Source organism: Macrobrachium rosenbergii, chromosome 2 (assembly GCF_040412425.1).
Source record: "Macrobrachium rosenbergii isolate ZJJX-2024 chromosome 2, ASM4041242v1, whole genome shotgun sequence".
NCBI classification, from domain to species: Eukaryota; Metazoa; Arthropoda; class Malacostraca; order Decapoda; family Palaemonidae; genus Macrobrachium; species Macrobrachium rosenbergii.
The window spans coordinates 44,764,087-44,780,512 of NC_089742.1; the positions used below are offsets into that span (position 1 = coordinate 44,764,087).

The 16,426-nt window shown below is 37.2% G+C and overlaps 1 protein-coding gene across 1 annotated transcript; it reads left to right on the top strand.

Moving 5' to 3' along the window:
* The first annotated feature begins 4,526 nt into the window (after positions 1–4,526).
* Positions 4,527–7,439, top strand: LOC136845978 (U-scoloptoxin(01)-Cw1a-like). The gene is made up of 2 exons (XM_067116542.1): positions 4,527–4,651; positions 6,385–7,439. The coding sequence occupies exons 1-2, from the start codon at positions 4,627–4,629 to the stop codon at positions 6,765–6,767; spliced, it is 408 nt and encodes a 135-aa protein (XP_066972643.1). The 5' UTR covers positions 4,527–4,626; the 3' UTR covers positions 6,768–7,439.
* The last annotated feature ends 8,987 nt before the right edge of the window (positions 7,440–16,426 follow it).

Consider the following 16,426-nt stretch of genomic DNA (forward strand, 5'->3'; position numbering starts at 1 on the left):
CAGACTTGAGAGAGAGAGAGAGAGAGAAAGACAGAGAGAGAGAGAGAGAGAGAGAGAGAGAGCATTGAGACCTCATTCCTTTATGGGTGAAGACAACTCACAGGGCAAACTGAGAGAAAGCCTTATCCATAGAAACAATGAAGAATGTAAAGAATCTCAATCTCTCGAACTGGAGGGGAAGCAGGCTGTATCAAAACAAGTGATACCCATTGTAGCAAATTTCTCACTTAAAGTGACAGATTATTATTACATTTACGAATAGTCATACGAAAAGATTCTAAAAGCTCTTTAAATTGCGAAGTAATCCCATACAGGATAGAATGTCTACATACGAAAAACTTAGCATATGTGGACAAAAATTAGTAAACCTGTGATAATAGAGATTGATCAACAGACAAATGAATATACATACACAAAGCAAGCAGCATTTCCATCACTATCTAGCGTCCGTACGTAGGACGGAAAAAGCACGATACTGTGTAAATAAGAAAAAGGGAAAAATTAGTGAAAAGATAGTTAAGCGATACTCAAAAGGTCCCTTCTCCTTTTAGCAGAAAACTACCCTCTCGATCTCTCTTTCTGAAGCATGGTTGTTTTAACAAGTTAGTGAAGGAGAGAACTACATTGGAAATAAAGTAAACATTACACTGAAATTTTTATGCATACTTTCTGCTTTCTTTTCCTTGTGTTTGTACCTGTGTCATTGAATGCATACAATATTTTACTAAACAGTGAAAAAGGAAGAATGTAGTCTGTGGCTTGGTGGGAGAAATTTATTTAGCGATAAATACTGGCCACAATTCTTGGATAATTACCACTGTAAACTGAATCAGCAATGCATGATAGTTAAGCAAGAATAGAAATATGATTACATTATAATCAGTTGGTAAGGATTGAAAAACATAGGTTTGGTAAAAAGTAGAATTAAAATAACATTAAAGGCCCGAACTGAGATGCAGTACACGAGAAGCTCTACAGCTGTTTCGAATTTGATTATTTCGACGTGGATGTTCACTTTGTCGAATATAAAGAAAATTAAGGTTTTCTCTGACACTAAGATTAGTTCTGGAGAAGGTCAGTGATCAATGTCAAAACTTTCTTGAAGATTCCAGAGGGTGTGAGCAATTTACAAGAACATGTAATAGGGAATCACTTATTATTACCACATACTGTAAATTTTATCAACCAAATTTCAGAACTACTGATAGACTAGGTTGGCTGATAAGGATAAATGACTGACGTGCCTGATATTAATTCAATCTAACTGACATCAGTCATATCGATAGTGTAGGGTTCCCTTTAGTCAAAGAAGTTATAAATGTCATGGGAATAGCAGTAGAAACGCGAGAAATATCTGGAGAACATTTATGTCAATAACTTTAAGTCTTGCATCTCACTTTCATGCAAAAGAAAAGGCAATGAATTTTAAAAGATGTTTGTGAAGAGCAGTGTTTGGAAATTTGGTTAACGTTGTCAGGCGAATGTTCTTGGAAGAAAGGTCACATAATTTCTGATGGAATGAAAGAGGGGGATTCATGAAAAGACAATCTCATAAGTGACACTGTTGTCATTACAACTGCTGCTTAATACTACAACTGCTTCTGTCGCTGATAATGATTCATAATACCAGAGTGAGGAGGGATCTATTTCAGTTCAAGTCAAATAAATCTGAAGTCCACTGAGATATGAATGTATGAGCTAAATTAAATTTTTGTCTTTCCAGTCACTTCATTCCCAAAATTCAAATTTGAAAGGTACATAGCGGAAATCTAATCCAAAAGGTTCAGAGTCCATTTGAGTGGCATCACTATATTCACACACACACACAAACACAAAATTGACACAATATACACACAAAGAGTACTCATGTGTACGTGAATGTGTATGTTTGTGCAAAAGTACACAGAACCGGAATCTATGAATGCTTGACCGTGTGAGTCTGATCCACGAAATACGGATATGCGTGCGAAAATAACGCCAAGTAAAAGTATTAATAGAGAGATAAGGGGTGTGGCTCTCTCTCTCTCTCTCTCTCTCTCTCTCTCTCTCTCTCTCTCTCTCTCTCTCACCCCCTCCTCTCTCTCTCTCTCTCTCTCTCTCTCTCTCTCTCTCTCTCTCTCTCTCATAATGATTGAAAATGTTTTCAACTCGTTACCCGGCCGATAAAGTAATAGCATTTGTCGTGCGTGTTTATCTAATCAAGCCTCTTTGTTACTGATTCCATTCCGTCCATATTTGTTAGGCTCAGTCCAAGGAGGATCAGATTATTCCTCGGATTAACTCCTCTTGGTGCTTCTTTGTCTGCCGGATTTTGATTTTGTTCGTCTTTATCGCAAAAGATGAGTGAAGGTTGGAATAAGGAACGCAAAGTCATTGTTTTTTGTTTTGTTTGGTGGTCTGCTTGCCCGTTTCCCAGGAGGGTACGGGCATTAGTAGTAATAATGATAATCGTTAGCCTTCAAAGGCAGAGAGGCTGCTGGTGAAGTGGTGGAAGCTGTTTCCAAAAATGCCACCTTCAACAATAAGATATTTTGCTTAGTTGGGTGGAGGATCACGTTTAAATTACCATTTATTTATTTGTTATTTCCAGTTCTTGATCACTTTCTTCTTTGCTTTTTTTTCACTTTTCAGATTATGGGCACTTTATTCTCTTGGGACTGATTTTTAAGTCATTAATCTTTAAGACAGTAAATAATAATAATAATAATAATAATAATAATAATAATAATAATAATAATAATAATCTAGAACTCTTTAGTACTACTATCCACCATGATCAGAAGAAGTTTTAGTCAATGTTTTTCTAACAATTATACAGCCTGAGATGGTCAATGTGACTGTGATGAAGAAAATCGTAACACGAAAAAAGATTAATTTCCAGCTTTTTTGAAGTTTTGATTTCTTTTCAGAGCTCTAATCGTTTCTTCAGTACAGTGTATACTCCATAAACAAATAACATATGCTGCTTACGAAACAAGGGGATCTGTAAACGACAGAGTGAGAGAAAAAAAAACACACTAGAAACCTATTCATCCTGAAAATACAAAATGGCTCTCTCTCTCTCTCTCTCTCTCTCTCTCTCTCTCTCTCTCTCTCTCTCTCTCTCTCTCTCTCTCTCTCTCTCTCTCTCGAGGTAAACGAATCAGAGAAACGCAAACGTACGTACAGTGCATAGGCTGTTATCAAGACTAAAATGTACTTTTATACCATGAGAGCTTGTGCCGGTGCAGTAACAAGATGATCAACTTACACGGGCTAAAGACATCTGGAAACCGCCTTCTCACGTTTGGCCAGCAAACGAAATTTTTTTTCTTTCTTTCTTTCTTTTTTAAAGGACTGGATACAACTATCGTTTCATTCTTGTTTATCCGGATCATTTCTTCATGAGGATAGTTTTTTTTAAATACTCTATTTTAACTCTTACTTAATTTTTTGGCTTTCGGGTCATATCATAACCCGTTGTCGATTTCATCAAATTTCCGGTGTTTGTTGAAAGTTTCAGTAATACTTCGTACTTTGCATATTAAAAGCGCTTGGCTCATGATTAACTGTGCACTTATTCTGGATTCGGAGCGTTAAACATTTTTCAATCTTGTATGTTTAACTTTTCCTTAAAGTCTATATTCTTAATGGAATCAAATTTCGTAATTACAAAATCTCTCTAGCCAGAATGATCCGTTACAAAATTCAGTGTTGAGAAGCCTGCAAACAGACATTTGGAGTCTGGATCAGAAGCAATGGGCCAAAATAAGGCCAGAGACGCTAACAGAGAGAGCGTAGTTCTTGTTCCTGTCTCATAGATGTCTCATTTATCAGAGATGCGACATCTTCATAGCCCTGAAGAAACCCTTTGAAACAAACGGTGCAATTTCTGCGTGAGTGTAGAAAGTTCGTTTTTTAACTCTTTCACTTCTGTAATCCAGACCCTTTCAATATCCAGTTAGTGTTCGTCATGAAGCAGCAATAATATTGAAAAATTGTAGATTTTTTGTACGTTTCATTACATCATCCTGATTTTAAGGATAATTCCTTCAGTGCTGTTTGTTGATACTTTCAATACTTTCAGATATGCATTTGATAATTAATGACAGGCCAAACTAAAATTAAATTCCCGCCAACAGATAAATCTAAGTTGAAGCCTAAATTCTCTGTCTAGACTGGTCTTTTTGTTAGAGGAGGGCGTTCCATTCCCTGCTGAGACCAACCAGCAGGGGGCCCGGGCCAAGGGGGGAAAGTCCTGCCAGACGGCAAGGATTTGGCACCACACTTTAAATGAAAGGACAAAGCTATGATCCCAGAATGTTGCTGTTGGTCTTTCTCCTCCTCCTCCCCCTCCTCACCCTCCTCCTACCCCTCCCCCTCTTTCATCCAGGTGACCTGACTTCTCTCTCTCTCTCTCTCTCTCTCTCTCTCTCTCTCTCTCTCTCTCTCTCTCTCTCTTTTCGGCTTGCTCGCTCACTGGCTGCCCCTGTCACCCCGACAACTGGGGTATATAAAGGACGTCTGGTGCCACACTTAAGCATACATTTCGCCACTGGCTCTTGAACGAACAGCAACAAGAAAGCGTTCCTCTTCTTCTTCGTGAATTGCAGCTTAATTTCTCGACCTCGTCTTCTATTTTCCACCATGAAAGCCATTGCCGTCGCCTTTGGTATGTAGAAAATCATTTTTCAAAATTATTATCAGCCTTAATTTGTGTTCTGAATGATCTTTCCCTAAGAGATACTCGTTCAATGTTGCTTCAGCTTTTAATTATTGCTCTTTTGTTCAATTCTCGGTTGTTGTAATTTAAATGTTATCCTAATGTAGGATAAAGATAGTCCTTTTAAAGTACTGTAACTCATAATATTTAGCAACGTCATCCTAAAACACATTGTATGATTTAGTAACTCAATCACTTCTTTCTCCCGAAAAAAGGATAAAAATGTGTTGAATACCTATTAGAGGGGCATTTGAACATCTTCCTTTTTAATTATATTTTTTGAGATCAGTCCATTGACAAAACTTAATTTACTTTTACTCCAGTGACTTCCAGACTTCCTTATGACCCATTCCTACTAACATCAGACTGCTAAGGTCTTTTGCAAGAAACTTTAATATTTTTTTTCATCATGATATGGACGTTAATCCTACGCTAAAAAATTCCTATTTTATTCAGACTTACAACCGGCCTATGAGTAAGCAAGCAGCCTGCTTGGATATTTTCGTCTTTATTTGTTATTCTTTCATTTTTTCATATAAAATAAAGCAAATATTTAGCTTAAGACAAACAATAGACCTAAAGTAAGCAAGTTTCAGTACCGGAATTGTTTGTACTACGAAAAAGACTTTCGTTCTGATGAGGGAATCACTAAGACTGCAGAAAAGTTATAATAATTTATATTTTTGGTAATTCTTCTCTCTCTCTCTCTCTCTCTCTCTCTCTCTCTCTCTCTCTCTCTCTCTCTCTCTCTCGTTCTTTGCATTTGAGCATCATTACGGCCCGCTGCCTCTTGAATAAGACTGCTGAAGCTTATTGCAAGATTCAGCAATGTTTTTTTTCGCGGGGTGTGAACTTTAACACTTCGGTCTGCTCACATCTTTTGTCGGGATTCGGTTCGCACAACCCACAAACCTGAAAGTCTATTTTTGGACATGGAAAAGAAAGTGAAGGAAAGTGACTGTGACAGAGATGAACAGGAATGTGCACTGAGAGCAGCCTTGCTGACCGTGGAACCTGAACCTGGCGCAACATTCACAGAAATATTCGCATGGCTATTCTTGTTGGGGAAATGCGCTTCGTTGTCTGCTCTCTTCCGAGCGATTCATTTTTATAGTTTTTTTTTTTTTGATGAATGCTTTTCCTTGTTAGTTCTCTTACGGATATTTTATTTGTTTTTCGTTTTTTTATATTTAGATTCCGTTCACAGTACAATTGCAAGTGGTTTTCTATGTTACCGTCATTTATTTTTTGATCCTCTATGTACTCCTTATTCTTGGCAAAAATTGTCCCTTTTTCCAGGGTAAATTATGTGAAATCCATTGAACGAATTACTGATGGCGTTACGTTTCTAATTAACGTAAAATACACTTCTTAATTTTAAATGTTTAAATCTCGACTCCTCTATCAAATCTATTTCAATTACTAGTTAATTTCAAGCGGAGTAGAGATTTCATTCCATATCAATGTAAAATCCAGTATTTCAATTACTTTTCATATACTGAGGGCATAATCTCATTGTTCCTTTACCTAGTTCCTGTAGCAGCAGCGAGAAAAATCATACTTTTAGAGAAATGAAAAAGCCGTTACATTTAAAGCAAAATGCAACATTCATGTTCTTTTTCTAATAATAGTGTCATAAGGTTCTTTTATAAGCAGGAGTCAACCCTTTCTCTCTTTCCTAGTTCTTGCAGCAGCAGCCGCAGCCTCTGTGGTCCCTGGAATCCGCCACAGGAGGGACAGCTTTCCAGACCTTTTCGAGCTCCCCTCCAACGCATCCCTGGTTTTGGGCAACATCGTGCCCGGTTTCGACTGCGCCAACCTCCCTTACGGCTACTACGCCGACACAGCCAACGGCTGCCAGATCTTCCACATCTGCCTGCCTTACATCAACTTCGGCGACGTCATCACCAGGCAGTTCTCCTTCTTCTGCGGCGAAGGGACAATGTTCGACCAGGAGCGCCTCATCTGCGACTTCCCCGAGAACGCGCTGCCTTGCGAGCAGGCTGATCAGTACACCTACGTGAACGAGTACTTCGGCCGCACCGACAGGAACTTCTTGGAATAAGGCTTCCAAGAACAATTTTCCTGGAATAAGGCCTCCAGGTTAGCTCTTCTGGAATGAGGATTACAATTCGGTTATTTCTTGGATTAGAATTCCAGTATTCCAAGACAGCGCTTTCCTGGACTTCCTGGATTTGCTTTCGACTACTTCTCTGACTTATGTTGTTCGATCCAACCAACTGCTTTCCTTGCTTCCTTTGTTTGCTTGTTTGTTCTTTGTTGGTCTTTAGTCAAGTTGGTAGAAGTGCTTTGCTTCGCTGTGCATAAGTGTTTTACTTCAAAGAAAATAGCGACTTCGAAGTTATATAAAAGTTGCATTTATTGTTATAGTTCCTTGTTGAAAAAGTTGATGATGACTTATGTGATATGGCCCAATATAATTACAACTCTATGTATATATAATGTAAATAAAGCTGTTATGACATTTTGATAATTGGAAGAATTTAGTTAGTCATAGTCACTGAAACAAAATTTGATACTGATATAAGTTTTGTTGTTAGAAGACTTTATATGTGATTACTTTCTATTTTTTACTTCTTGTTTTTGTTCGTAACTGTTATGGTCCCTTGCGTTCCTTGTTTTTTTATATAATTTCTATTCTTGTGAATTATTATGCTTCTTGTTGACTGCAAGTACAAAATGTTTTTTTATTTTTATTTTCATGCATTATCACCAATAAAATGATTATAAGAGCAAACCTATTTTTTTCTGTCTCCTTGTTGATAGCTCATCTACTCCGCTGGCTTCTTCTTGTGGCCATGTTTTTATATGTGTTTCAGATGAGCCGTTTCCATCTATTTCTATCCTGTGCTTCTGCCTCATCAATTCCCTTCTGATCTCCCTCAAAGTCCTTCCCATCTCTTTCTTGGTTTCCCTCTTTCTTCTTCTTCCCTGGTATCTTACAAGTTTCTAAGTGTTAATTTTCTGCAGGGGTCGCTAATCTCCTTCGAAAAAAAATTAGTGCTTTGTTTAACCTACGTACAAATATATTTCGAAATTAAATCCGCAATACTATAGTACATTCACATCAGCCGTGCATTTGGTGCTTAGCGCCGTCCCTTACAACGCTCCTGATTGGCTAGTGGTCAGCCAATCACAGCGCTGGAAAATGGCCAGTGTGCAGTCTTTCTCAAAGCTCCAGAGAGTAAACATCGCTCCGAGACCTGAGGAATATGTCTTTCAAAAGTTATAACTTTCATTAAACCTCAGTTTTACTCAAAGAATAGTAGTGTTTCCCAGTTTCATCACTAAACATGTCAAGCCAATGGTTGAAGGATTATAATGATATATGAATTATTTACTTCAATAAACTTAATAGTAAGGTATTTGGTAGTGAAATAAACAAGAAATTTTTAAAGATAAAATGTATTCTTTCGTTCCTTACATGGCATCGCAGTGCATTCATCATTTATCGTCTTGTGTCTCATAAAATTTCGTAGTTTAAATGTCATGGATGGCAATGCTACCTAAAAAGTATAGGTAGGGCTATCAATCAATATGAAAATAAGCAAGCGATTAAGAATATTAAAATGTGCGGGGATGCACGCAGACCATAGCCTATCCCGGGCAACCAGCAGCTCTTTACACATTCCTTAGGCCTACTTCTAGAGGAATCTCTTGCTTTCGCTTGTTGTTATTTGGGGCCATACTTGAATGTCGCTTGTATGTCAGATCTTGCATTCTATTCAATAAACGAGCCTAGGATCATGTAATGACTCGTCTATGGCCGTCTGCAATCAACTACACTACTAATATTGTGAGCCGCCTCGCCCCCCTACAAAAAATGTTACATACACATACCATACTTTTCTATGTATCTATGTATGTATGTAGTCTATAATTACTCATTTTAATTGTTTTCCGTATCGCGGGCCCTGATAGGGCGCTACCGTAGGCCTACTGTCAAGTGCAGCTGGTTGCACCCGTGTGGAGAAGTTAGCTCTTTATTCGGACGGCCGTAGACGAGTCATTACATAATCCTAGGCTCGTTTATTGAACTAGAATGCAAGATCTGACATACAAGCGTCATTCAAGTACGGCCCCAAATAACAACAAGCGAAAGCAAGAGATTCCTCTAGAAGTAGGCCTAAGGAATGTGTAAAGAGCTGCTGGTTGCCCGGGATAGGCTATAGTCTGCGTGCATCCCCGCACATTTTAATATTCTTAATCGCTTGCTTATTTTCATATTGATTAATACCCCTACCTGTGCTTTTTAGGTAGCATTGCCATCCATGACATTTAAGCTACGAAATTTTATGAGACACAAGACGATAAATGATGAATGCACTGCGATGCCATGGAACGATAGAATACATTTATCTTTAAAAATTTCTTGTTTATTTCACTACAAATATCTTACCATTAAGTTTATTGAAGTAAATAATTCATATATCATATAATCCTTCAACCATTGGCGTGACATGTTTAGTGATGAAACTGGGAAACACTGCTATTCTTTGGGTAAAACTGAGGTTTAATGAAAGTTATAACTTTTGAAAGACATGTTCCTCAGGTCTCGAAGCGATGTTCACTCCCCTGAGCTTTGAGAGACTGCAGTGCACTGGCCATTTTCCAGCGCTGTGATTGGCTGACCAGTGTACTATAGTAACCCTCTCTGCTGGCATCTTGAGATTCAGTGTTGCTCATTCCCCCTTAGATTAGACTCCTAAAATTTATTGCATGTGTCAGTAACAAAAAGCTTTTTTCTCTTTATGAGGTGAGGGTGAGAATCATTATTCTCAACACCTTCTTGTCCGGCCCGTGGGGATTGTATTGATTCCCGGGTTTGTTGTGCAAAGGGATTAAAACTTTCTATTACCTTGTTCAAAATAATACAAAGGTACATTTCTTACAGAAAACTGGCCGATTTATAAATGATTTTTTGTAAGATAAAATATCAACTGATCTTACTTTAACTTAAAAGTCAGGTTTTCAGTGAAAATGTCTACGCAAAATTTGTCTAGTTTTTGTTACGACTTCTTAATCAACTGAATCACTTTAGAACACGTACTCTAATCAAATATATCATTAAATGAGCAAGTACTGAGATTACTGTAACACTTATGATTATGCTCACACTATATATACATTTATGTAATATATATATATATATATATATATATATATATATATATATATATATATATATATATATATATATATCTCTCTCTATATATATAATATATATATTGTTATTTTTTTATTAACCACAATGCCTTTTAACTACTCGATTTCTTCACGTTTTGGAAAGGCTTTTAACTACGAAGCCTAGTTCAAATTCTAGATAGAAATGAACTTATTCTGATGCCTGGCCGAGATTCGATGTCGGGTTCGGGGTACAGAACGAGGCAATAATGAGTAATTATAGGCACACACACAACTCGAACCTGACATCGAATTTCTGGGTATCAAAATAACTTCATTTCTATCTAGATTTTTGAAACTAAGTAGGCTTCGTAGTTAAAGCCTTTCCAAAATGCGAGGAAATCGATAAGTTAAGGGTCATTGTGGTTAATAAAATGACAAACATATCTGGTAAAAAGCGGGCAGTAGATTGTGTGTACATATATATATATATATATATATATATATATATATATATATATATATATATATATATATATATATATATATATATATATACGTGTGTATATTATATAATATGGTAAAATCTACATAGTGTGAGTATAATCACAAGTGTTACAGTAATCTCAGTAGTTATTCATATAATCCGTGTGTGTGTCTGCGTGTATGAGCGTGCACGAAATTAAACATTTTATGTGCAAAGGCCAATGGGACAGGGAGCCAAATGCCTTTTCCAGCCTGAAATAAAAATCTGAGAAAGGAATAACGAAGGATATAAGTTAACCAGGCACAAATCCGTAAACCAACCTCTCAAAAGAAGAAAGGTAGTAGAGCCCAGAGAAAAAGAAGTTAGAAGAGAATTCCAAAGCTTGCCGGGTGATGGAGTTAATCAGTCACTTAGCCGTGTAATCTGAAGATAACTTCCTACCACAGAATTAATATGCCATGGGGTTTCCTGACAGGCGTTACGATGTCCTATATATTTGACTGGGTGCTTTTGGTTTAAACAACAGTGATATATTTTCTTTGGACTTGAGATGATATTGGCTATGCCATAGCTGATTGAAATACTAGTGTTATTTTCATGAACAGATGATACATTATAGATTTTAGTCATTGCATTTCCAATTAAATGCAATGAGTAAATTTACACGCAATCGGGAATAATCCCCAAAGTAATGGAAGAACTAATTTTGCTGAAATGTTTTCCAAAATGCAGAGGTCAATGGCATGAACCACACACGCTTCCCTTACTGTCCCAGGCCTATAGAACGGATCAGATAAAAAGTTAAGTATACCTTAGTTTTACCAGACCACTGAGCTGATTAACAGCTCTCCAAGGGCTGGCCCGAAGGATTAGACTTATTTAACGTGGCTAAGAACCAGTTGGTTACTTAGCAACGGGACCTACAGCTTATTGTGGAATCCGAACCACATTATAGCGAGAAATGAATTTCTATCACCAGAAATAAATTCCTCTAACTCTTCATTGGCCGGCCGGAGACTCGAACTCGGGCCTAGCGAGTGCTAGCCCACAACTCTACCGACTCGCCCAAGAAGGGATCAGACGGTAGGAGAGAGAATGAAATAGGCATTACTCACATGGAAGCTATAAGCTCCCTCGTAAAGTAAGTAGAGTAAGGAGAAACGGAAGGGTGAAGAGATCGCCTATGAAAAGCTTTTCAGTACCAGTCTCAGGAAATGGGCAGTTTTGATTGCTATGAAAAATAATAAAATGAAAATAAACTGCTTTCTTTCAGAATGATGCAACAGCACTAGACCTCTTATTGGTATAAGTCTCTCTCTCTCTCTCTCTCTCTCTCTCTCTCTCTCTCTCTCTCTCTCTCTCTCTCTCTCTCTCTCTCTCTGCGTGGTGATATACTCTGCTCACGTTTGCTGGGTTTGTGGATCTTTCCTGGCCCTCTGCCCACCGGGGTACCCAGCCGTAAATAAGTGCGTGCTGTATGTGGCAAACATGGACCTAGAAAAACTCATGATAATAAACAGAGAGGCAGCGTGTGGGGCGTTGAGTTGAAGTATAACATTTAAGACTAGCTAATAAACATATTTAGCTATTTAACTATCTACACACTGACATACAAACACACATATACACATATATATAAATATATATGTATATATATATGTGCGATACAGTATATATATATATATATATATATATATATATATATATATATATATATATATATATATATATATATATCTGTGTGTCTCTGTCTGTGTATGTATGTGTGTGTGAATGTATGTGTGGGTGGGTGAGTCCGCGTGTTTGTAGAGTTCTCGCAACCCTTTTAGAAAGTTCTGTTCTTCTCGTAGTGGTAAATCAGAATGAAAATCAATTGCCTTTTCATATCCGTCAATAGGAACGTGAGGAACTTCACGGCTTCCCCCATCCCCTCCTCCTGTATAAAAAATTCCACTCTACTCGCGGTATCCTTCGCCAAACATGTGCAGGAATGTGCTTCACTGAGAGAGAGAGAGAGAGAGAGAGAGAGAGAGAGAAGAGTCAGACACTCAAGCAATATATGCTGCAGTACAGATAAGGTCTATAAATAGAGGTGGGAAGGAAAGCAACTAGACCAGAACTTGGAAAGAATCATACTTGCTTTCAGGTTATGCCCGTCCGCACTTCAGCCCTGAGTTTAATTTTCTGTAATCTGTGAAGGCTAATATTCTTATGTTTCGTTATCAATACGTTTTGGTAACTGAAACGATGTCGTTTTATCAACACATTTATTCAATTTCTACAATATTTGTTACTTTTCTGTTGGCTCTAAGGCCTCATTATGACCCGTTGCATGTTTATTTTACTGGGCACATGCATCGACTTATCTTCTATCTCGGACATGGGACCAACATAAACGTATAAATTTTCATTTATACGTTTATGCAGGGTTTTTGAACTCTGCATAAATTCTGATAAATGTGATGATATGTCTCAAGAAACGCCATGTTTCACATAAGTATGATATTTGAAACATTTTTGAGGAAAAAATGTTTAGGGTGAAAATTAGCACCAATTGTGGTACATTCGCTTGACTGGTGGTCTTCCAGTCAGTGGAGTTCAGTAGCTTAGGCCCTGGTCTGTAGATAATTGGGTAACCTCCAATAGAAACTGAAGGCCATCGTCTCATAATCTCTCTTGACTATCTATGGGGTAATAAGCATAGGGCAAGTAACCTCATCCCAAATATGAGTCCTCAGGAACTTACAGCCGATCTGAATATCCCGCTGTCGAAGACATCAGACAACAATGAGGCCAAAGAGCAGGTGAATTTCCACACAGGGAATATTTTTGTGATAAAGCATTTCACTTCCTTATTGTTCAGTCCATTCCTTGTCTAGATAAAGGCTGACAAATCCTTTTTGTCAATTCCCAATAGCATTCTAGACTTTCTCGAGAGGAAAGATGAACCTACATACTTGACTTTGATTGTTTATCTAAAACGTTCTTTTGTTAACCTTTACGTGATGTTTTTCATTATTCGCTCTTATGGGTATTCCGCAACTTAATGGCCACTTTGGCTGGTTCTATATGTGTCTAGACACAATTCTTAAAAATAACAAAAACAAACTATAATAATGATATAATGATAATCATGGACAACATGTCTATCTAACTGTCTGCGACAGTAAGCGAAAAACTTCATGGGACCAGAGAATATTATGATTTCCTCAGAGTTTATTGCTCCTGAGCACAACAACAACAATTTGCAACTTCCAGTTTCCACTTTTAATTTTTAATAGATTTAATGAATTCGTTATTTTTTTTAACAACCGTTCCAGATATTCACTCCAGTTCAGCGCAGATGCAGATGCAAATGCTATTCAATTGTAAAAAGCGTCTTTTTTTATCACCGTTTCTCCGAAAACGTAAGAAATTGTTAATGCCAAACGCGCTCCGCAATCTTTCATCTTTGAGATGTACCGAAGATTTGTGGTAATATGTGACTGGACGTGATTTATAAAAATTATATATCTGAAAGATAAGCATTTTGGGGGTATTCTTGCGACTTTTGACGTATCGTGACCTCGAGATCTTGAAAATAGTTGTGTTAATGTTATTTGAGGCAACTGATTATGAGGCTACAGAGCAACCTCTTGCAAAATTTCATGATCTGATGGAACAGTGCAATTAAAAGGCAGTTATAATAACAGTCATACTACATAATTAAAACACGATCTATTTCATACAGAGCATTATTTTTTCTGTATGTAAGGCAGGCAATCTAAGAATAAGGAACTCCATTTTCAGCCGTCACGAAAAATCTTAAACAAGAAATTGCTAATAACACGATGCACTTGATATATCGAAAGTACAATGCAGCTTCAAAATGCCTAAGTATTGCTGTCATTTTTTATGCAACAGGCACACTAGGATAATAATAATCGTATAAATAATAGAAAGTAACAAGAACCTATTTATTGCCTTCCCCCACCATTCGCCCTCGTAGCAAAAGTTTCCCTTTTGGCTCGTACACGCGGCGGCATCTCGGCAGATTATCTTTATGACCTTTTGCAGGACAGTTGTGTCCACTGCAGGAGGAGGAGTAGGAGGAGGAGGAGGAGGAGGAGGAGGAGGAGAGACCGAAAGGCTCCAGAACTATTCTCGACTTACTTTCACTGTCGTTAGACTAAAAGCCGAGATCGAGCTGACCTGCGGAAGCCTTTCCCCACCCCCGACAGCATTGTAGTCTCTCTCTCTCTCTCTCTCTCTCTCTCTCTCTCTCTCTCTCTCTCTCTCTCTCTCTCTCTCTCTCTCACACGCACGAGTATATGGTATTCTCGGTGTGCTAAACGTTCTAAGTATTTTGCCCTTATCACGTTTATCGAATAATTTTGTTAATACGTTTTTCAGGGAACTATGAAAATGGGAAAACGAATTAACCTTTCAACCATGCTGACTTTCAGACCCCATGATGACCCATTGCCGCTTGCATTACTTTGAATAATCTCCCATCATCCTCAGTATGGAAGTATATGAGTAACAGAAATAAAATGATGTTGCTTGGGCATTCAGACGGCCTAGGTGAAAGTTCGAGGAAGGTAGGCTTGGATGAATTGCCAGAAAGACGAATGAATGGAAGGCGGAGTACAATCGTTAGTAGAGAACAAAGAACAGCAGACAAAAAAATGAACAAGCAGAGGAAGCTGGCATGGAAAAAATTGATAAATAAAGAAGAGATTGCGTGGATGAAGATCAACTGGATTAAAGTTTAACTGTCAGAGAGAGAGAGAGAGAGAGAGAGAACTCTTCTCATCATGCTCCTGTTGGACGGATATCTTCGTTCTTTTTAAATTAAAGCATGGTACAAAAGACATTCCTCATTCGATGCTTTTCTTTTGTATCCCAAATGACTTCAATTGAATGCAGCTTAAACACTTAGGCTAACAGTGTTTTAGCATGAAAGAGGTGATTCGCGTCTCTTGTCAGATTAAGCATATTTTAATAATTACATTGGTATTGAAGTAAAACGGGAATTTATTTGAATTTTTTATATCAACAAACCGTTCGTCCTAGTTGGGGTTGGCTTAAAAACTAACAGTAACTGCTAATTTCATCAATTAGCTGATAAATCAAATATAAACCTCATGTATAGAAAACGTGAACGCTATTGTTAGTGTTCTACTCCCGTAGAGATTTTGATACATTAGTGTCTCCTCAGTTCAGACTTAAAATATCATTGAATTAAATTTTTGATAGATAATCTAATTTATTTGTTAACTGGTCTTGTATTATCACAGCTGGTTACCTCGGTGAAAGTTAAAATTAGCTATCCTGAGAATTTACGTTAGATATATCATATATTATATATAGATAGCTAAGATGGTTTAGTCATCCCTGCTTTCTTCGACGCGAGCCGTTCTTTGTAGTGAAAGCTGACTTCGTTTGTTGATTAACAGGCCACCTCACTGCTCAACGCAGGGTTTGTTAATTCACAAGACTTTGCAGGGATGTTTCCTGATGACTAAAGAGCATAATTAAATCCTTTTTAAGAGAGGGAGTAGGAACGTTATAAATGAATGTATCATAGTCTGTAAATCAAACGATTGGTTACAACCATCCGTAATAGCACCACTTTCGCATTAGCCTCGTTAACGATTTTGTGTTAATATTAACTCAACTAGTATTCGTTGGGAAAGAGAAAAAGCTGGTATTTACTATTTTATAGAGGTGGCAGGTGTTTACTCAGAAACTCATACAAGAAGAAGAATCCAGTATTGTCGTTGAAGATAAATAAAGCATGAAAAGGTAAGGACTAGTTGTAGTAATAACTTCAAATGTATTTACAGATGATAGTGAACGCAATGGTAATAGACGAGGACAAGGTAATCAGTCATTCTGTTTCAATATTGTTCTTTGGTAATAAAAATCAAAATATTCAACTTAAACAGTTATCTAGATATCAACTGCATTACGATGCTTATATATATATATATATATATATATATATATATATATATATATATATATATATATATATATATATATATACTGTATATATATATATATATATTTATATATATACATATATATATATATATATATATATATAT

Coding starts and splice junctions, on each gene's coding strand:
- LOC136845978 (XM_067116542.1), top strand. CDS start 4,627: ATGAAAGCCATTGCCGTCGCCTTTG. Junction 4,652..6,384: donor AGCCATTGCCGTCGCCTTTG/GTATGTAGAAAA, acceptor TCTCTTTCCTAG/TTCTTGCAGCAGCAGCCGCA.